The sequence below is a fragment of the Rosa rugosa genome, chromosome 2 (genome assembly GCF_958449725.1).
Source record: "Rosa rugosa chromosome 2, drRosRugo1.1, whole genome shotgun sequence".
NCBI classification, from domain to species: domain Eukaryota; kingdom Viridiplantae; phylum Streptophyta; class Magnoliopsida; order Rosales; family Rosaceae; genus Rosa; species Rosa rugosa.
This window is the reverse complement of record NC_084821.1, coordinates 36,205,545-36,227,944: the sequence shown is the minus strand read 5'-3', so window position 1 is coordinate 36,227,944 and position 22,400 is coordinate 36,205,545. Positions and strand designations below refer to the sequence as shown.

Genomic DNA, 22,400 nt, shown 5'->3' with positions numbered 1-22,400 from the left:
CAGTTGAAGCAATAATGAAAAGCTTTGCTGATTTTAACACTAGTACTAGTGGATAAAAAACTTCAAACATTTCAACCACAATTAAGTGGTCTTCTCCTCCTAGTTCTTTTGTTAAAATCAATTTTGATGGTTTAATTAGTAGAGATTTAGCTGCTAGTGGTTTAGTTATTAGAGACCATGATGGAAGACCAGTTATTGCTGCCACTAAGTATGTTGGCAACTCTACTACCCATGTTGCAGAAGCTACTGCACTCAGGGATAGCCTGATTGCGGCCAAAGACAAAGCTTTTACTAGAGTCACTATACCACAAAGTTAATCAGACAACTGTCGAACGACTGTTGTCTGAATGAAAAACCTGCTGTTGTCTAGTAGCCTGATGTCTGATTGACCTCGTTCAGACAACTGTCGATAACAGTTGTCTGTTGCTCAGTCACACAACACATATAAGCCAAAATGTGTTGTCTGAATTTACCCAAAATCTAATGCGTGTTAACTTAGACAACAGCTTGTTATTTTGGTGTTGTCTGAAATGAACCTCAGACTACAGATACTTTTTTCTCCTGTTGTCTGAAATTTATTTAAGATAACAGTTTTCGAGATGCATGTGTTGTCTGAATGCGTATGAGATAACAATGTGCCGGAAGAATCTGTTGTCTGAAATGAACCTCAGACTACAGATACTTTTTTCTCCTGTTGTCTGAAATTTATTTAAGATAACAGTTTTCGAGATGCATGTGTTGTCTGAATGCGTATGAGATAACAATGTGCCGGAAGAATCTGTTGTCTGAAATGAACCTCAGACTACAGATACTTTTTTCCCCTGTTGTCTGAAATTTATTTAAGATAACAGTTTTCGAGATGCATGTGTTGTCTGAATGCGTATGAGATAACAATGTGCCGGAAGAATCTGTTGTCTGAAATGAACCTCAGACTACAGATACTTTTTTCCCCTGTTGTCTGAAATTTATTTAAGATAACAGTTTGCGAGATGTAAGTGTTGTCTGAATGCGTATGAGATAACAATGTGCCGGAAGCATCTGTTGTCTGAAATGAACCTCAGACATCAGTGATAGTGTGGTCATGTCGTTGCAAGGAATTGCACACAATGTGTCCTTTAGTAAAACTGTTGTGTGAATGTTCCTCAGACAATAGGTATTATGTGTGTAAATTTATGTGTTGTCTGATGATACTGTACTACCATAATTAATAGCCTTATATATGTTGTTTGAATTGAATAAGCACTACGGGTACTGATTCTGGAAATAGACAAATATGAAACACAAATTGGTTCAAATGTCATTTACTATAGCACATCATTGTCATACATTGCCAAAACACACCGAAACTAGAAATAGAGTACCCAATTGTTAAAGTATTTCTTACATATCAATTCAAAGTACTAGCTACTGATCCTGTCCAACCAAAAATAACCACAAACTTTGAACTAGGTCTCCAAGAAGTACCAACACAAATCTTACATATATGTTTTAACCACAAACTTTGCCCACTCAGTTCTGACCACATCAATATCCTCCTGGAAATATGCTGCTTTACTTCTTCTCTCCCACTGAAACAAAATGGTTTGTACTTAGTAGTTGACATAATTCCTAAAAAGAATCTATAGAACTCAATTGTGCAACAATGAATCTATGCAACATATACATATATATATATATATATATATATAGAACATATAGAACTCAATTGTGCAAAATCACAGTAACCCCTATTTCAATTGTGCAAAAGAGTCTATAATCACAGTAACCCATATTTCACAGTAATCACAGTAACCCATAATTCCTAAAAAGAATCTATAGAACTCAATTGTGCAAAATCACAGTAACCCATATTTCAATTGTGCAAAAGAGTCTATAATCACAGTAACCCATATTTCACAGTAATCACAGTAACCCATAATTCCTAAAAAGAATCTATAGAACTCAATTGTGCAAAATCACAGTAACCCATATTTCAATTGTGCAAAAGAGTCTATAATCACAGTAACCCATAATTCCTAAAAAGAATCTATAGAACTCAATTGTGCAAAATCACAGTAACCCATATTTCAATTGTGCAAAAGAGTATAATCACAGTAACCCATAATTCCTAAAAAGAATCTATAGAACTCAATTGTGCAAAATCACAGTAACCCATATTTCAATAACCATAATCCAAGCGACCTCAACTAGTTTTGCTTACCTTGCTGAAAAAGTCCAAGTTTTTATCCTCCACTATTTCCTTCATGTATCTCATTATAAAATATCCACAATCCTTGTCGGTCTTTTGCTCCGGAATACCCTAAAAATATTATATTAAATACCAACTATGCAAAAAAAAATCTAGAATAGTCAACTTCTTAGAACTAAAATTATAAAAACTGTTTCATAAATTGTACCGCACAATATTCTGTTTTATTGTCCAAATGTAAACCATTTATAAAATTAACATCTCTAAGCTTTAATGCAAGGCATATATACATCGATCCCATAACTCAAAAGCACAACCAGCAAACCAGAAGGCATATATACATCACATAACTCACAACCACAAGCAGCAAACTACAAGGCATGAGTCCTATCTATAAGGTCATGTTCAGAGAAGAAATTAAGAGACATACCTTAAGGATAGCAAGCTTAACTCAGCCCAGCGATACCAGCTAACCTTCTTCAACCCTCAGATCTTTAGATACCAACCAACCTTCCCTATCAAGAGCAATAGATGAACTATTAAAAACAACTCTAGGCAAGGCTGAAATTATAAATCAACATGCATGCTATCACCCAATGCCTATACCATATACCTTTAGTAGCTATATAAACACCAATATTAATAAAAACCAAAGGAGAGCTTCTTTAAATGTAGGTATTCTATTACAATAAATTCAATGTTAACAAAAACACATACATCTAGTTAACCTGTAACAAAACTTAAAGATAAAAACAGATAAACTTGATTCCCACACTAGAGACCATCCAATGCCACAATTGTTGAGAGTTCGAAAGCCCATGCTTATTTATTGAAATTACAATTCAGCTAATGATCACAAATTTTGAATAAATGCACTGCCCGATGGTATGAGATATAAACACATTAGATCTTGGAGTAATAATTCCTGGAGAAAAAAATTAAGCTAACAAGTTTTACACCAATAAAATCTACATAAAGCTGCCAAATTCTCCTCTTTCTTCTCTTCTTTTCTTATTTGAATTCGGAAGCATATCTTATGCTCTTGTTTCCATAGAGGAAGAGGCTTGTCCAAAAAACACAGTGAACTATTCTTATTAAATGTAAATCAATAAAATTCAGTCCTTCCAACTATATCACAAGCGTTTAAAGGGGAATGATATAACCAAACCCCTACTTCTCCAAAAGAAATAAACTCGCTCATAATTCGATTTCTCCCTACAACCTTCTCAAGAATAGAAGGCCACATCCAACCCCGCGTTTCAAACGAAAAGGGATTTCCAGCAATAAAAACTGGGGCTTTTTCAACATGTCTAATTCACCGACTAAACTTGCTCTGCCCAAATCTAATGTCCTGAGTTCAAAACATACACTCCTCCCAAAAGATTCCAACTTGAATCATACACTCCCTAATAAAAGAAAGGAAGAAAATTAGAGGATTAGCTTTTTCTCATTCCTTACATCATATCAGGAAAAAGAAAACAAACAGCACCGTGTTTGCTTCTCTGCCAAGTGGCATCTTATCATGTCTCATGATAAAAGTATCTTTCTAACATCTAATCTTTATCTATTTTTCTGAGATTATCTAGTATTTAGAAGTACTTATCAAATGTAGTAAATTTCCCAATATATGAAGCAAACAGAAATGGATTTTTATAGGTCAAAACCAGAGCTATCACCTGACCCAGAATGCTGCTCCATACCAGTTCTGGGTGGACATTGGATTCTAACTATCTTGTAGTTCAGATTCATAATGTGCTATAAAGTAGAAATGGGGAAATATTTCTAAGGTAGATCCTACAATCTCTAACCACATATTATGTGACACTGAGCTAGTGACAAACCTTCTGCGAGTTGACAGCTAGCATCTTGAAGAGCCAATATTGTCTCGATATAATGTTGTAAAAAACACGCTCCTGTGGTCGTCTCTCTGGGAAGAGCAACCTGCAAAATGTAAAATGATAATAAAAAATATGTTGGGACCACTTTTAATCCATATCAGCCCTATTGATATGTAAAATTTTTCACATAAAGCCACTGGCATCTATTTCACTCCAGGAATAGACCCATTGCAAGCTACTTATCAGACAGATACCTGATATAATCATGGAAATTGTGTACAAGTTTGACCAAGACCTACAGTCTTCGGGGAATATATGATCAACAAACATGTCCATATGAGAACATAGCACACCTCAAGAATACAAAAGAAGAAATTGATGACAGAAAAAAAAAAATGCATCGCCGGACAGCTTAATCCAGCACCAACAAGCAAATGATTCAGAAACCTAATCTGACCATGTTCAATGAATCCAGGGGTTCAGTCTTCTTGACTAACAAGACATTTGGTTCAGAAGGAAGATGCTAGATGGAAAAGAATCAAAACATGCAAGTCAAGAAGAAAAAACTTGGAGCTACAGAAAGGAGATAAGAATGAAGTAAGCCAATTAAGATAGGACAGACAAAGCCGTCACTCCTATCAGATATAATTAGCATAACGAGTATATCAAGTTCTCTTGATTGATGACATGCACAAGAAAACATGGATATTCATGGGGAAAACTAAGTATTGAAATAGTCAGTAGATTATAAACCTTAATTCCGTTGTATCCCAGACGTTCCCCAAGTCCTCCAGCAACAAGAACAAATGCAGCTTTCCGAACTTCTTTGACACCAGTCTCCTCAAAACTCATAAAGCTATCATCACCAAAAGTCAAGGTTTCACCTGTTGGAACCTGAAAAGTGATTGCTAAACCATCAAGTTTCATAGTTTCCTATAATTACCACCATCATCTTCAATAGAATGTGAACTGGTTTAGTTTCATCCAACAAACAAGCCCATCAATTACAGAGGAACGATACCCTAATTTCATTGAACACGATCAGAGCCCTCATACACAAAATTCACAAACACATAAACAGACTCAACAACTCATTAAAAAAAAAAATGTATCTTTCAGTTACTTTTATTCCAAATTGTACATTGCATCTACGGTCTCTTCAATTCTCATGCCATCGAAAACTTAACATTTGCATACAAACACATAGCAAGGGAAAGGCAATCAAATTGCATATTCAAGTATAATTGTGAAGAAAATTAGATCAAATCCCTAGAAATAACCTCAAATTGGGGCTTCGTTTCCGGAAACGAGTTGGTCTGTAGAAGACGCAGTCTTCTCTCTCTGCTATATCGGAGGTTGAAGTCACTGAATAATCAATTTAAATTGAGCCACTGAATAATCAAAATCTAATATGAAAAGCATGATTCTTACAACACCAAAAAGAGACGGAGTTTGATCACCTTTGAGCCCCCTCAAGTCAAAAAGCTCAGCAGCTCCAGAAAGACCCCATGCAGAAGAGTTGGAATTAGAGAGAACCCATCAAAGTTTTAGAGCAACAGTGGCGACAAAAGGTGAGGAAGAATCAAAAGGGTCTTGAATTGGAAGGGAGAGAAATAGAAAGGTCTTTAAGAACAAATTGAGTTATGAAACCCAGAAGATTTAAACCAAGAAGAACGAGGGTGAGTCTCGGTCGACGGAGACAGCCCACTGAGAGTGTATCGAGTGTGAGTGAGAGCGAGAGTGAGTGAGATAGAGGCTTGACGAGGGTGAAAGGGTGAACTGGATTGAGGGTGAGGGGGATTGATAGTGAGTCAGAGTAAGGCTGAGAGCAATGGTGAGGGAAAGAAAGGCTGAGAGCGATTTTGGGTGGGAGAATGACCTAATTTTTTAGCTAAGGGAGGGAACACGATTTTGGTGAGTCAGAGAGGCTGAGAGCGATTTTGGGTGGGAGAATGACCTAATTTTTAAGCTAAGGGAGGGAACACGATTTTGGGTGGGAGAATAGGGAAATTCGTCCAAACAGTGTCTGAACTTTTCCAGACTATTAATTTTCATACCTATACTTTGAAAAATGTCATAATGGTACCTGAAGTTTTGGCCCCGACCCAATTTCCGTACCTAGCAACAGTAAAGTCGTCAACGGCGTTAAATTTTGAGGGGTAAATCTGGAACTTCAGGTATTCTCAAGAGAAAATCTTCCAAACAGTGTCTGAACTTTTCCAGACTATTAATTTTCATACCTATACTTTGAAAAATATCAAAATGGTACCTGACGATTTAAGCCCGACCCAATATTCATACCCAGGAACAGTAAAACCGTTGACTCCGTTGAACAGTACCAGAAAAGTATGCCAATAACTACCGTTGGGTTCAAACATTGCCCCCCAGACCTCGAAGTCAAAGGTCTTCGTCTTACATCTATAGATGTATGATCCGATCGCAACTTCGAATATGGGAGTTGATTCCAAAGCAGTTGAGAGCCGCAGAACTCAGCTACCTACCTCAGTTTTCTATCAGGAGAAAAAATTGAACTCGGGTTCTTTACTCCTAACAGAAGCTCTGGTACTAGAAGATATGTTGGAATTCGCTAGTACAGATCGAATCCACAATGTGAGGCGTCAACCACCCAATTATTCCCTCTCAGTGATGGCTTCGCCGGCAACGCGATCTTCTCCAGCATCTTCTCTGCTTCGATTTCAATCAAAAATCCCAAAACCCACAATCCAAAAAATCAAATTCAATTATTTGCAGCTGAAATCAATTTCAATTTTTCTTTTTTTGATGGGTTTGGGAGAAGACAACAGAGAAGAAGGAAAGAAAAGTCGTGATTAGGTAGATGCATGTGGAAATTTTGGTAGCTATAACAGCAAAAATGGTTTGGTTTGCAAGTGTTTGCTCGGTTTTAAGCCTAGTTCACCAGATAATTGGAATCATGGAGATTATTTGGGTGGATGCACAAGGAAATTTCAATGCTTTAGGTTGGAATCCGACGAGTCTAATAACAAAGGAATCTGAAATTTTGGTAATTCCACTTTGGGTCAAGTCTGGGTCCGATCTCTGTCAGAAATGGAATGGCGAAGCGATTCCGATCTCTGTCAAAACGGGATGTCGTAGTTTGGGCAATCTGCTAGAAAGCCTTGACGCGGGACCCTAAGTCAGGTTCTGGGGTGTCGGAGGACGATTCCGAATTCAGGTCGTCGATGTAGATGAAGGTCGGGTTCCGATCAAGTATGGGTCTGAGCACGGCTGTTGGCGGTGGTCTGGCATCGTACGCGTATCTTCCTGAGTTCTTCTGGATACGGGTATATGAATATTTAGATCTAGGTATACCATGTTGATATTGGTATTTGAATCTCGTATTGGGCATGGTAGTTATTGGCATACTTTTCTGGTACTGTTCAACGGAGTCAACCGTTTTACTGTTCCTAGGTATGAATATTGGGTCAGGCTTAAATCGTCAGGTACCATTTTGATATTTTTCAAAGTATAGGTATGAAAATTAATAGTCTGGAAAAGTTCAGACACTGTTTAGAAGATTTTCCCTTGAGAATACCTGAAGTTCCAGATTTACCCCTCAAAATTTAACACCCTTGACGACTTTACTGTTGCTAGGTACAGAAATTAGGTCGGGGCCAAAACTTCAGGTACCATTATGACATTTTTCAAAGTATAGGTATGAAAATTAATAGTCTGGAAAAGTTCAGACACTGTTTGGACGAATTTCCCGGGAGAATATGACCTAATTTTTTAGCAAAGGGAGGGAACACGATTTTGGCGATTCCAAAGAGGCCGAGAGCGGTTTGGGTGGGAGTTCTTGGTTTTTTTTTTTTTGGAGAGATCTTGGTTTTTTAGCTAAGGGAAGGAAACAAGATTTTGGTTTTGAGTGGAAAAAAATAAATGTAAATTAATTGTTTCCATTATTCAGACAACAGATGTCCTTATAACTGTTGTCTGAAATCTCTCAAATTTAACAAATAACGATGTGTTGGATGAGTAGAGGGTGAAACGACTGGTTTAAAAAATCTGTCGTCTGATTAACTCAGACAACAGCAAAAACTCATGTGTTGTGTGATGACTGTCGTGTGATTAACTTATTCTAGTAGTGAGTTGAAGTTGAAGGAGACTCAAAGCTGGTTATTGATGCAGTTAATGGAGTAGTGATCCCACCTTGGAGACTGGTCAAAAATGATTGAAGACAGTATAACTATTGCAACTTCCTTTTCTCAAATTTCCTTTAAGCATATCTATAGGGAAGCAAACTTTGTAGCTGATGCCATTGCAAATTTTGGACATGATGCTACTTCTCCTATGTTCTAAAGTGATAGGGTTCCTAGTGAGGCTTCTAGAGCCTTAATGTTTGACGTTGTAAGCATCGGTTGCCCAAGAGGCTTCCTTCTTTAAGTATTTTATTTCCATAAAAAAAAAAAATAGACTGCCACATATTGTGGGATCTAAATGACAGAGAGAAAAATAGAAAAAAAACCAAATACTCTTCTTACCTCCCCCAAATATAACATTCAATTAATTTTTTTTTCCAGAATTTCCTTATATTGCCTATATAGTTTTATAATTTACCTAAACCAATTAATAAAAATAATAATTATCATTGAATACAAAAGTAAATTAAAAACAATCTGATTTGGAATTTCCTTAAACTAAATTAATTAAATATTATGATATAGTTATTACTCGATCTTCTAACCCAAAACCCTTGAAATCCTTCTTTAGCAAATTCAAATGGATTCCAGCAACATGTCAAGATCGAGAACCAACCCTCTGATTAATTTTGGTCGAGGAGAGACTTACTCATAAGAGAGCAATATCATGTGATTTTGATTTATTCTTCTTCTCGTGATTGAAAATACAGATAAAAAGTAGAGTAACAGATTGTTGTATCTCATATTCAAGAGTGTTTTGGTAAAAATAAGAAGGTCTACTTAGCTTTTCAAGTATTCTAAAAAGTAAATTGGAGGTGTACTAAGTATTGGAGGTCCAAATAGCAAATTTGGAGGTCTAACTAGAACCACCCTTAAATTTTTCCTTATTTGAAGATAAAGAAAAATAATAGAAAGAAGAGGAGAAGACCAAAGGGTTTTGTTTATGGATTGATTTTTTTTTTTTGAATCGAAGGCGGTCAGTCAATTTTATAATTCAGCAAGCAGTACCAGAAACGACACACCCTTGAGGGGCCAACAGAAAGAGTCGTCCTTTAGGACATACAAAGGACCTATTCTAGAAAAAAACAGAACCTCGCACTCCCGGGTACACCCACCTTTTAAGGAAGTTCACGCACCTTTATTCTAACAAAACCTAGAAAGCTCAGAAGCAGTTTAAATAAATATAACAACCGAGCAACTAGGTTTTGCGACCCAAATGAAATTTAAATATTGCTAATAGATGAGGATGCAAATTCCTCATCCATCATAATAAAATAAAAAACAAATATGAAAAATGCAAGCCAAACCCTAGCAAAGATTGAAACCCAAGCCCATGAGAGGGCCCAGACCCAACCAACTCTGCTAAGGACACCCAGCGCAGCAGCTTGTCCCATCACCAAACCGCCGCCGCCGCCATCTTCAACGCCACCGTCCTCATTGAAGCCTCCGACAGAATCCCCGGATCAGTCCCAGACCAGAGTTCGACCGCCACTAGAAAGGTCGCCATCACCAACAACAGTCACCTGTAGCAACGCTGCCCATCCTACCTCACGAATCGGGATCCCAAATCCGACCTCGGTTCTTCTTGATTGGCTGCACCGCCCACTGTTGTCCGTACGGGGATTAGAAGACCCGCCACCAAGAACACCACCACCAGTACCAGAACGCAACCACATCGAGCCAAAACCCGCAATATCACCAGCTCGGATCCGCCCCACCTCCTTCTTGAAATGCCCAAAACAAGAAGAAACCAGACACCTCTGGGCTAAGGAACCACTATCAAACCCCACGAATGGGAAGGCATCCATTAACATGGATGAAGTTCTAGATTGAAAAGAAAAAAATTTCAACCTCACCCTAGCAGAGCGGCTGCTAGGTCAGATAACTAAACATGGATTGTTTACGCTCTCTAAAATTTTTCAGGGTTAGATAATCGACTTTGTTTATGGATTGATGAGAAAGAGATGTTGTTCGCAAAAAGAAACCAGTGTTGGTCCTAGGTTTTATTTTAGTGCCAAATTGATACTCGATCTAGGTGTTAATTAAACCAATTTGCTGCATAGGTTTTTAAAATTAGACAATCTGCTACGCTTCCATTAAATTAACTTGTTTATATGAATTCCCCAGTCCAAATATTAATATGTGGACAACACGTTGGAATATTTTGGTAGTTTTGTTTTGACCAAGATTGTTGATGTTTGTGTTAAATTTTTTTTTTTGAAAGGATTTGATTTTATTAGATATCAAAGCCATGAACAAACAGGCCAGAGTCTAACAGAACTTACATAAGAAGAGCCGGAACAAACCGGATGTCCTATCTAAGTCACACCTAAACTCATTAAAGTCTAAATGGTCACTCGCTGAAACAGCAAGCCAACAAACTAAGCAAGAATAATCTCACTTCCTAAGGCAAAATCATTCATCTAGTCTAATCTACCAGCACTCAATTGTGGTACACATATCAATTAGAAACATCTTAGAAAGTATATAGAAATCACTCCCACTTGAGAAGGCTTGAAGTTCAGAATGTCTTGAAATTTTGTACCTTAAGCAAGTACCATCTCTTTCCCCTTAGGGTTAGAGCTAGTACTAGTTTCAGGCTCCTCAGCAGCTAACAACCTCGGCATCAGGTTGGTCTTTTTGCTCTTTGTCTTTTCAGGTTCACCGTCTTTCTTTTTTCCTTTTCCTGCTGTTCCATAAGGCAGCTTATTCACACTTCCAACAGGGCATCCTCTTTTTCTCTTTGGTTGATCACTGTTGTTGGAAGGCCCCTCCAATAAACCCATAGTCACTGCATCCAAATTTTTCTTCCCAATAGCAAGACTTAAGCGTAATTTTTTTGGAGAAATAACTACCTCATCATTTTCCCTGCTTCGCCTTTGTCCTGTAATTGGATCTCCATTGATTCTTGGCTCTCTCAGTTCTCGAATTTGCACCTGTCTTTGATGACGCATGGCCACCACAGATTGGGGAAGTAAAGCTTCTGGTATGCTATTTGGTATCTGAGCCTTGAAGATCAAGGTTTGATTGTTTACCACCACCCTATTGTTATTAGGGTTTTCCTGTCCCCGTAGTATTGCCAAGGCCGTGGGCTGCGCCACCGCTCCAACTGGTGTATCACTATCTTCTTCCAGATCTAGCCCTGAACAAGGAAGGCCAACGTGGGTAACTAGGCCACAGGTACCGCATCTGCCAAACAACTTATCGTACCGAAACTACACCATGAATTGAACTTCATCCTCCACCCAGAAGCGGCGACGAAACAAGAGAGGCTTTGCATAGTCGATCTCGACCCTGATGCGCAGGACTCGGGTCCGGAAAGCCGGACGATCAAACTCCTTGAAATCTCCCAACGTACTACCGATCAGGCGCATAATACGCTCAGACCTGAACGCCGGCGGTACCCCTTGCAGCGTCATCCAGTAGAATGATTTCTTCAATGGTATCTCGCTTGCCGGGCTGATACCGTCGTACGGCGCTAGTGCTACAAGAGCCCTGTTGTAGCCCCACGGTCCACCTTGCCAAACCCTATCCACATCAGAGGGATCTGTGAAAGTGAACAGAACCCTATCATCTTCTCCAACTTCTTCAACGCTCAGTCTGCCATTGATCCGCCATGCAGATCGGAACATGCCAAGGAAAGAGCGACGGGAGTATTCCCGCGCCGCGAGCAGCTTTCCCACCATGAAAGCTTCGGGTTGTCTCAGTCCTTTGGATGGACGCAGGTCCACCGGTTTCTTGCCATCAGCCAACGCTAGGGAGGAGGCCAAGCGGGCTGCCATTGCATCAATTGCCATTGACGTGAGAGAGAGGTTACGTAGTCAAAAACCCTAACCCTAGTTTAGAGAGAAGAGGGCGGCTACGTCTGGATTTTTTTTAGTCTACTTTTGCTGTTTGTGTTAATGGTACACAAGGAACTGGCGAAAATTAATTAAGTTGACAGATTGGTAGCAAGTGGCTAATTTTGAAAACCTAAATTCGCTGAAATATATCTTTATTAAATGAAAAATTCGCTGAAATATATAAAACGTAAGGCAGAGGCGGACCGATGTTACGGTTTTTGCAGCTAAAGAGTGTATAATTAACATATGGAGTGTTTAATTCAAGAACAATTCTTAGGTTCACCCCTAGGGTGAACGAGCATATTCACCCCCATTGTCGATTAAGGCATAATAACTTTATAATTTCCTAATCTGACCATTCATGTTGTATAATATCATACAAAGATTAGCTCTGTAAAAAACCAATCAAATTGAAAACTTTTTAGTTATTCATTTCTATGAAATACATGAACGGTTCATCATAATAGTAGTAAGTGTTGTTAAAACCATCTATTTGTTTGATTCAATTAGATAATTAAACGATTTCTGATTCGATTGATTTTTTACAAAGATGATCTTTAAAGGTTTATTTAAGATATGGACCGTTGGATTATGAATTTATTAAGTAAAAGTATGTTAATCGACAATGGGGTGAATTTGCTCGTTCACCCTAGGAGTGAACCTAAGAATTGTTCTTAATGCAACCCCCCAATTCTCAAAACAATTTTAACTTGGCCCACATGAGATATAGTAAATTGTTTACTTAATAGAACAGCAAATTGTTTTTATTTTTGAGAAATAATGAAGTCAATGAGTTAATTATTTTCTTCATTATCTTGTGATTAAGATATGTTGATTTTTTCCTTTCTTTCGGTTACATATATTTGATCTCTTTCTTTTTGTAAGCTGGGATAATAAAAAAAATTAATGATTTGTGCATGGAGATATTGTTTTTGATACATATTTTTTCTTATTTTTTAAATAATAATACTATCTTACTAAAAATAAAAAGTTAAAATTATCATGTCGAAAACTTATATTCAAGTCTCGACACCCCCGGCCCAAGTTTCAAATCCTAGTTCCGCCCCTGACTTAAGGTAACGCATTTGCTGAAATATATAAAACCTAAGATAACAAATTGACATTAAGGTGAAACTTACGATAGCAAATTGACCATGCTTTCTAATCGCTAACAATTTAATTTAGTGGTTATACTTGTACCCAACGGCAGCAGCCTCTAGGGCACAGTATCAATTGTTAATGGTTCCCAGTGAGACCAACCAGCTCAAGATCTATGAGGAATTACTCTCATGCACGCGCCCCAATTCTAATATAGAGGAGATAATATCAGTTTTTATGCATTCCTTTATCATGTGTATTTGTCTATCATGTACGTCCTCTGTGTTCCATGTAAAAGTCGGACTGTACGTGCTATTGCTTCTATCGCATTTTCATCTACAAACCATCAATGATTTATTACTTAGTCTTGTATCAATTCAAATTAAGCCTCTCCCTTTTCGTACGTACTTGAAGCAAGCAGCTCCCAGTCTCCCACTAATTAACTACGGCAAGTGGTTGATGAACTAGCAGCTGCTAGCAGGCTTCAATAATTTTGAAGATTATTGTTACCCCGCAATGAACATAGAAGCTACGGATCTTCCTCTTTTTTTTTTTTTTTCCAAAAGAGAGGAAGATCTGAGCATATGCTTCTACTCTATTCCATTAATTCTATAGTTTAGTAAGGATAGATGGAGATGATCAAAAGTCAAAACATGTCTTTTTTAAAGTTCTTGGTATCTAACTATTTCGATCAAGAGAAACAAAACAACTGTAAATTTTTTTTGGTAAATGAATGAATATATAGAAGAAACCAGGCTCCAAACAAAGCCAGACAAACAACAAGAAACAGTAGCTAAAAAAGCTAACAAAGCAACAACCTCAGCAAGAGGGAACAGAAAACAACTGTAAATTTGCAGCAACGAAACAAGAAATAATTAATGCTTTGTAATTTTCATCAGTATGCCAGTTGACACTATACGGAGGCCGGCCTGCAGCAACACTATGTTCAACTCCAATCACACAATTGAAAACTCTATAAATAGCATTTCCTCCATTTCAGAAGTACTATCACATCCAACAATACCAATCCCATTTCAATACAAGTCAATCAAATGGCCTCGAGAACTTCAACCATAAAATTCTTCTCACTAATAATCTGTTCTCTTGCAATCGCTGAAATGGCAATGGCCGGAGATCCAGATATTCTTAGTGACTTCATTGCGCCCCCAAATAGAACAGTAGATGGAAACTTCTTCACATACACCGGCATGCGTGTTATCTTTCAAGAAGATCCCAAAAACTTCACAGTTCTGAAGGCAACCTCCGCTGAGTTCCCTGCTCTTAATGGTCAGAGTGTTTCATATGCAGTACTTGAATTCCCTTCTGGCACTACTAACCCACCTCACACTCATCCTCGCTCTGCTGAGCTCCTCTTCCTTGTTGGCGGTTCCCTTGAAGTTGGCTTTGTCGACACAAAAAACAACCTCTTTACTCAGACTCTTCAGGTAGGTGACCTGTTTGTTTTTCCCAAGGGACTTGTACACTTCCAATACAATGCTGACTCAGAAAGCCCAGCTATAGCAATTTCTGCTTTTGGAAGTGCAAGTGCAGGAACTGTGTCAATTCCTTCCACTTTGTTCGCCACCAACATCGATGACAATGTCTTGGCTTTGTCCTTCAAGACTGACGTATCTACCATTCAAAAGCTTAAGGCTGGTCTCGCTCCCAAGCCATGAGGAGAAGATTAATATAATTAGTTAATATGGCTTGCTGGTTCTGTTTTACTTGTTATGATTTTCCTATTTGAATAAATACCCTCAATAAGCTGGAAGGATATTCAGCAACCTGTGTTACTGTTAAAGTTTTAAAAACATTTCTCACAATTCATTTATCATCAATTATACAGTTCCACTTTTTATTTGATCTATTTGTGAGTCTGACTTTCTTTGTGAGTCTGTTGAACTCCATTGTAAATCGCAAAATGATTTCAATTAATATTTCTGAAATAATAGGGATGCATGAACATCATTCCTGATTTTTAGGAGGCATGAGGCGAACAATTGAAATCAGGCATTCACATAAAACTTGAAATATAATTTTATTTTCTTCTTAAAATAATATAAAGAAATGTCACTTAGATGTGCCTTATGATACTTTAGGTAAAAAATGACTTAAAATAATTTAGGTCACCCCTTAGCACCCTGACACTATAAATAACAATAATTACAAAAACTGCCACTGACAGCTCTTCCCCCCCCCCCCCCCCCCATCCCGGTTAACCAAGCCCGTTTGACCATTACAAAATGAATTCCGTGTTCTTGACGCTCCCAGGCGACGTTGTTCTGAACGTCTTCCCGTATGCTTGCCTGGCCTCCACCACTCTGGCATCCTCTTCAAGAATTTCGATTTCGGCCTCGAACGTGAGATCGACCCTGACGACAATCACCGCCCCCTAATCAAAGCCATACTCTAGCCAAATTCACTAACCACTGCCGCCACTACCTCCTCGAGCTCGATTTACACGTGGTCCTAAATAAATTGGTATTATGAACTAAATAGACCCAACATAACAAAAATCGAAACCCTAAAAATGATAATTCGTTGAAACCTCAAAACCATATCAGAACGAGCTCAAATTTCATTGATTATGTCGAATCGATAACTATAGCAAGCTATCGAAAAATGGGGTCGATCCAATGGTCGGACCTTCCAGAATTGAAACCCGAATTTCTGAAACTTCAAAAATTCCTATCGATCCCAAAGTTATGCGACATTATTATTATTTAATCCTATGCTTTTCTCTGTTAGTTTATATTATTTTTAGATAATTTTTTTTTTGTATTTATTAGTTTTTTCGAATTGAAGCAAATTAGGAAAAGAAGGCTTAAAGAAGGAAAGTGCGTGGAATTCTGATTCAATAAGGATTCTCGATGGATTATGACTTTTCTTTGAAGTAAAGAGTTAGAGATCCACAAGGAAACAAAGTAGAAGAGTTTTAAGAATAAATAAAAGGCTTCTAGACGTCACAATCAAAGTCTACAACGCACAAGAGAAGCAAGAAACCATTCAAGCAACTCAAGGAGAAGAAGTAAAGTTCGGAGCCCAGAAACGATCGATCGCTGGAACATGGAGATCGATCGTTTGCCCTGTTTTCCATCTTTTTGATTCCTTCTTCTTTCCAAAACTCATGTAGTTCTTTTGTGTGTTTTCCAAGATAATGAGTAGCTAATTTTCTTTTAGTTAGGGGCTGCTTTCAGCCCTAGACATGGTATAACTATGATGTTGGTGTTTATTTAATATGTTCTTTGGATTTCGGATATTCATTAGGTTATTGTTTATTCATTGATCAACTCTGTATGTTTAATGATGGTGCGCAACATTAGTATGCATGTTGGGTTGTAAAGCTATGAGTGTCCTGTATGATCACTTGCATTCTAGAGTAACGAGTAAATGACTTGAGCCCTGTTAGTATAAACCAACGTCTGGGTAGAGCCCCATTCATATAAACCAACGTTTGGGTAGACTAGGACAACATCAGTACCGACATTGCCTAGCCTTATTCATAATGTTTTAGACCTTAATGACTTCTAGGTGAGAACTGTGCTAGAACATCACTCTAGGTTCCATTCTAGAAGCTAAGTGAAGTTGAAAACATCATTCTCTTAATGTACCAAGTAAGAAAGGTTGATAGGTTAAGTACAACACAACATTGACTTAGCTTGAGTAAGGATATCTGAATGAATTGAACATGTTAGTAAATACATCATAGGTGTAATCATTGTCTAGTGGTGAGAAGTAGTTCCTAGCTAGTTTTCTTTTTTTCTTTTTTTTTTGGAATAGAAGTTGATTGCATTAATAATCAAGCCATGAAAACAGGCCAGAGTCTAACAAAACCTACATAAGAAAATCCAGAAAACCGGATAACTTATTTAAGCAAAAATAAACTCATTAAAGTCTAAAGGGACGCTCGCATGACGCAACCCTAACTAACCAAGAATAACCTCGCTTCCTAAGGAAAAAATCATTCATCTAGTCTAATTTTCCGGCACGCAATTGTGGTACAAATCACAACTAGAAATATCGTAGAAAAGCTTATAGAGTTTACCCCTACCTAAACAAGACTTGCATCCAATTGTCTAATAGTAGAAATTAAAATCTAGCAGCTAACAACCTCGGCAACCGGTTGGTCTTCTTGCTCTTCTTTGAAATCTACTTACTCAAATTGGGCTCAGGCCCAAAGGCCCAAACACAAATGCGAGTTCTTGAAACAGAAGCCCAAACACGTTACCAGGCCGTCGCCGCCGCGGGCATCTGAACTTCCGGCAGTCGACATTTCCACCACTCGATCTCACTTCAATCAGTAAAGATCCAAACCCAGACAGCTCCGGTCAGAAAACCCAACTAGATCCGAACACCAAACATTCAGAGCACCACCAATGAACCCAAATCTGAGCCGGTTTGTATTCGGCGCCAATCCGGTATGACCTCGACCTGCTCTTCATCGACCTTGACCTGTAACGCCACCAACCTACCCCCGTCGACCTTCGATGCTGCACTACAGATCAAAAACAGTAGTCTTCGATCTGCTTCAATTGAAAACCACCGATCGATCTTTTCCACACACAGTTCCTCCTTGGAAGCCTATGGCAACCAAAGCCAAACCCGTCAACCTTGAGCGCCGAGACTGAGCACAGTGTGACAAATCGTCATCGAAGCTAGGGTTAGCTCCTGCTCTCCCTCTGTAATATGTTCTTTTAGTTTTCTCATATTTGATCAAAACCAAAATCCCAAAATAATATTTTATTTTCATTGGTCTTCTGTCACCTGTTTTGTTTATTTATTCTACCATAGAAATTCAACTCTGATTACCCCCAAATTTTGTGTGCGTATTTTCCTGTGTCTCTATTCAGTGTGTATTTAATTTCATAATTTTTAGTTGAGGCTAGGTATAGTTTTTATTTTTTTCTTTGTCTAGTGTCTATTTTAAGTTTTTAGAGTCCGTTTTGCAATTGTTGAGTTACAATCCTCTACAGGAGACACCCTCTTTCCTATACTACCATCGATAACCATTGACATTTTAGGGATTTATTTATACGCCTATCTTAGGTGTATCAACCCACCGCCACAAGTGGCTGCGTGTAGGCCTCACTCGCCGCCACCTTCGACCCTGAATTGGTCCAACACATATGCCAGATTATTCCTTACAACAAGCGCAACCATTCTTAAAACAACAAAAAAGTCATAATCTGAGTCATTTGGCTGGAATTTACCTTGAAAGCACATGGTGTCCGAGATCTTCAATGCTTCGATTTTCGCTTCTCCGATCAAATCGAGTTATGAGGCTTGTCAAGAGAAGATTAGCGGAGCATGGGCTCAAAATCCAGGTGGTTACGTTGCCGAAGGTGGCCGAAATCCGTCAAACAAACCAGGTTTCTCCATTCGGCACCGCGAATGGTTTTCTTATCAGTTCTCTTTCTTTGCGGTTGGATAGCTCGAATTACACCCATGCGTTTGTAGAGGAGGAGGAGGCGGTTCGAATTGTCATACCCCGAAAATTCGAATTAATTTTCAATGACTTTCCTGAAATAATTTTATGGTTGTGAGCAAAATTACAACATTCGGAGATGATGTGAAATTATTTTTGGACGAATGATTTTCAGAAAATGTCGATTTAGGGATTCACGAAAGGTGACTTTTATACGTTGGGAATTTCCAAAAACTTCCTTCACGAAAGTCGTAGAGTGCGTTGATACGAGTTCGTGCATATGCGGAACATGAAAATCGAAGTTCGTATGAAGAAGTTATGGCTTTTGGTAAAAGTTTCCATTTTAGTATATATAGAAATTTCCCAAAAAAAAAAAGGTAAGTTTCCTTTTTAAAAAAACTTCCGGAATTTTCAAGAAGAAACTCTCTCTCTCTCTCTCTCAGCCAACCCCTCCGACCCGGCTCGATAGGAAATCCATTTTCTGGCGACCTCTGACGGCGGACCCGGCCTAGACCGACACACCTCAGTCTTCTGTTCCTTCCCATAGTGGCGGCTCACTCAGACATGCACCGTGGACGGAGATCAAACGACGCAAAGTGTGGTGGTGGTCCGACCCGGTCGGAAATCTCAACTCCGGTGAGCGCAAGGCATGAAACTGAGCTTATTCTTCTCGTGTGAGCTTACTCTTTCGATCCATGGTGGTGGTTGTGGACGATTTTCACCGGAAAATAGTCCACTCAACTTGAACAGTAAATCCATGGCTTGTGAGCTTGATCTCGGCCGATCTAGGTCAATTCGACTAAAACTCCAGGTATTAAAGTTGCTCCTCTCTTCATTGCGCACATTTTGGACAGTTGGATTAACGTGGCTGTGAGTTTGGCTGGCGGTGGTGAAAGTGCTGCCACTTGTGGCAGCGCATGGCGTTTCGGCCATGTCAGGGGCAGTTTCTGGTTTTATTTATATTCTACTCGTCGATACGATCGTTTTGATATATAATACGTAATTTTCAGATTTAGTATGAATTTGTTAGGGTTTTTACTGTTTGCAATTGTCTCAATTTTCGATCCGTGAGGATCCGTCCGTCCAATCGACTTGTAGTTTTGATATATTGACCGTAGAAGTGTTCCGGAGACTTTAGGTGGTCTTAGATGAGGTTTTGCCTCGATTGGCGTTACTTTTGGATTTTTAGATTAATTTGGGAGTTAAAAATTATATTGTTTTTAGTGTTTTGGTACTAAATCAATTCAGGTCGTATTTTATTCAGGTGTTGACGAAATTGTTTAGACGGATTTTACGCTTATGTATCTCGTATGGCGTATGAAGACACAGTGGGATTTAGAGGTGAATAAATCTCACATGGTTCATTTACGAACCAAATTTCATTATTTTACATTTAATCTCTAAAGTGTGAAAATTATTTTATGAAAATAAATATTTATTTTAAATAATATGAACTTGATCGTCTATGGTCCATGGGTATGTAAAAACAAGATTTTAATTATAAAAATGAATTTCTTGTTCAGGTAGGTGGAGATGGGAATGGGGGTCTGAATCGGTTTATCCCGGCCTCGACTCTAAAGGCCCGTGCTCAAAGGGCACTCCATCCCAGACCAGCAGGGGAGGGCTCTTCCGGTAGCAAGTTGGTACCTGAGGGTGATGGTCAGGAGGTGCGGGGTTCCGAGCACCCGAAGAGTGAAGTCGAGGCTAATGCTGATAGTCTGGAGGACAACGAGGATGGCGAGACTAACGAACCTTCATTTGGTGAATTGGTTGTGGCCATGAAATCGCCAGCAGTTGGTTTGAGGAGGAAAAGATTAATTAGAGGAAGATGGTGTCTCTCCAAAGAAACCAAGGCTCAGTCTAGCTGTGGGCAGAACCAATTTGGACAATGTTACTATGGGATTGTTTTGAATTCTTCTCAGGAGAGTACTAAGAAGCGGGGTCGTCCTCGAGGTGCAAAAAACAAGGTGAAAATTGACTGCAAGGTGGTGAAAACCTCACTTATGAAGAAAAGCAAGGCTTCAAAGAAGATAGAAAAAATGGTGAATGGCCTCCCGGAGTTTACTTTGCCAAATGAGAAAGGTACACCCAAAGCTTCCAAGGGTAAGGAGGTGATAGTTGCTTGAGTTGTTTAGTTGTAGTTAGAACAATGTCTATGCTAGTGGGAGCTTCTCTAGAAGTCTCTGTAGAAGTACCTGGCTCTCTCGTACCACAATGGCATGCTTGGCATAGTAGAGTTAGGTAGAATAGATTGCCTAGGAGGCGAGTTGATTTTATTAGCATAGACTACTTGGAGCTTATATATATTGTCTATTGGGAGTAGTCTCTTCGTACTATTCTTTGACCATGATTAAGGGTCATATTAATTTATGAACTAAAAAAACTAAAGAATCAAACTTTTCTTCGAATCCTGGCCAATTCAATAGGGAACCTTAGTAATTCATTCCAAGATCATTGAACTCACTTCTTATTTATCAGAGGAGAATGGAGAACATTTTGGAAGAATTAGTACAAGGGTTTGAAAGTTTGATAAAGACTAGTAACAAGAAAAGAACAAATATTGATATGTTCATAGCTTTCAATTTCTCCTTCATTGTTCAAGGATGTGGCCGAAACATTTTCATCAATCCCACTGGGGAACAAATTGGTGGGAATGGATTGAATTAACGAATTTACCAACCACCCAAACAAAGTTTCTAGTTACGTACTTACAACAACAGCTTTGAATTAGAGCATAGCAATAGTTGAAATTAACTACCAAATGTCCAATAAAGTAACCATGAAGAATGGCTTGAAGTGGACAAAAAGAAAAAAGGCTATGACTCTCTGAGTATGTTGACAAAAAAAAAGAAGTCAAATATATGCATGAGAAATATTTGCCCTTAAAATAGAGTTACATCTTTTGCTATCCCATTTTTGTAGTAGCTCATGCGCCATAGGAACTACCATATGAGAATGCATTATTACACGATCTGGTTATTTCATAGACTGCCACATAGTACTATTAACACCTCAGTGGACTCGGAGGAAGGATATCTAAGAGTTTTTGAGGAACTCTAACCTTACAACGTTGACCTAGCTATTTGCAAAGATTATTACTTTGTGCTGGCAGGTTTGGAAGACTGGAAATGATGTTATTTTCAGAACAGTTTATGCTAATCCTATGTCAATTGTTATGTCAGTTGAAGCAATAATGAAAAGATTTGCTGATTTTAACACTAGTACTAGTGGAGCAAAAACTTCAAACATTTCAACCACAATTAAGTGGTCTGCTCCTCCTAGTTCTTTTGTTAAAATCAATTTTGATGGTTCAGTTAGTAGAGATTCAACTGCTAGTGGTTTTAGAGACCATGATGGAAGACCAGTTATTGCTGCCACCAAGTATGTTGGCAACTCTACTACCCATGTTGCACAAGCTACTGCACTCAAGGATAGCCTGATCGATTGCGGCCAAAGACAAAGCTTTGACTATAGTTGAAGTTGAAGGAGACTCGAAGCTGGTTATTGATGCAGTTAATGGCGTAGTGATCCCACCTTGGAGACTGCTGAAAAATGATTGAAGACTTTAGAACTATTGCAACTTCCTTTTCTCAAATTTCCTTTAAGCATATCTATAGGGAAGCAAACTTTGTAGCTGATGCCATTGCAAATTAGGACATGATGCTACTTCTCCTATGTCCTAGAGTGATAGGGTTCCTAGTGAGGCGTCTAGAGCCTTAATGTTTGACGTTGTAAGCATTGGTTGCACAAGAAGCTTCCTTCTTTAAGTATTTTATTTCCATAAAAAAAAAAAGATCTAAATGATATGAAAAAAGATAGTTCACGTACCATTATTCTAAATACCTTTTTTTT

At 38.5% G+C, this 22,400-nt stretch overlaps 1 protein-coding gene and 2 long non-coding RNA genes across 6 annotated transcripts; 1 reads left to right on the top strand and 2 right to left on the bottom strand.

Annotated features, from left to right (window-relative positions):
• Nucleotides 1-1,285: 1,285 nt before the first annotated feature.
• LOC133728285 (uncharacterized) lies at nt 1,286-2,368 on the bottom strand. The gene is made up of 2 exons (XR_009855773.1): nt 2,201-2,368; nt 1,286-1,568 (listed from the first exon to the last, which is right to left on the bottom strand). It is a non-coding gene; the product is annotated as an uncharacterized LOC133728285 (long non-coding RNA).
• Nucleotides 2,369-3,068: 700 nt separating this feature from the next.
• LOC133733846 (uncharacterized) lies at nt 3,069-5,975 on the bottom strand. Of its 4 annotated transcripts, none has more exons than XR_009857934.1 (5): nt 5,487-5,975; nt 5,307-5,391; nt 4,780-4,920; nt 4,030-4,129; nt 3,069-3,273 (listed from the first exon to the last, which is right to left on the bottom strand). It is a non-coding gene; the product is annotated as an uncharacterized LOC133733846 (long non-coding RNA). The 4 variants fall into 4 exon arrangements; XR_009857935.1 differs by having other exon boundaries at nt 3,071-3,251; XR_009857933.1 differs by lacking the exon at nt 3,069-3,273 and adding an exon at nt 3,516-3,594.
• Nucleotides 5,976-14,129: 8,154 nt separating this feature from the next.
• Nucleotides 14,130-14,988, top strand: LOC133732933 (putative germin-like protein 9-2). The gene has a single exon (XM_062160542.1). It carries the CDS (start codon nt 14,176-14,178, stop codon nt 14,797-14,799), a length of 624 nt encoding a protein of 207 aa, XP_062016526.1. The 5' UTR covers nt 14,130-14,175; the 3' UTR covers nt 14,800-14,988.
• The last annotated feature ends 7,412 nt before the right edge of the window (nt 14,989-22,400 follow it).

Coding starts and splice junctions, on each gene's coding strand:
- LOC133732933 (XM_062160542.1), top strand. CDS start 14,176: ATGGCCTCGAGAACTTCAACCATAAAATTCTTCTCACTAATAATCTGT.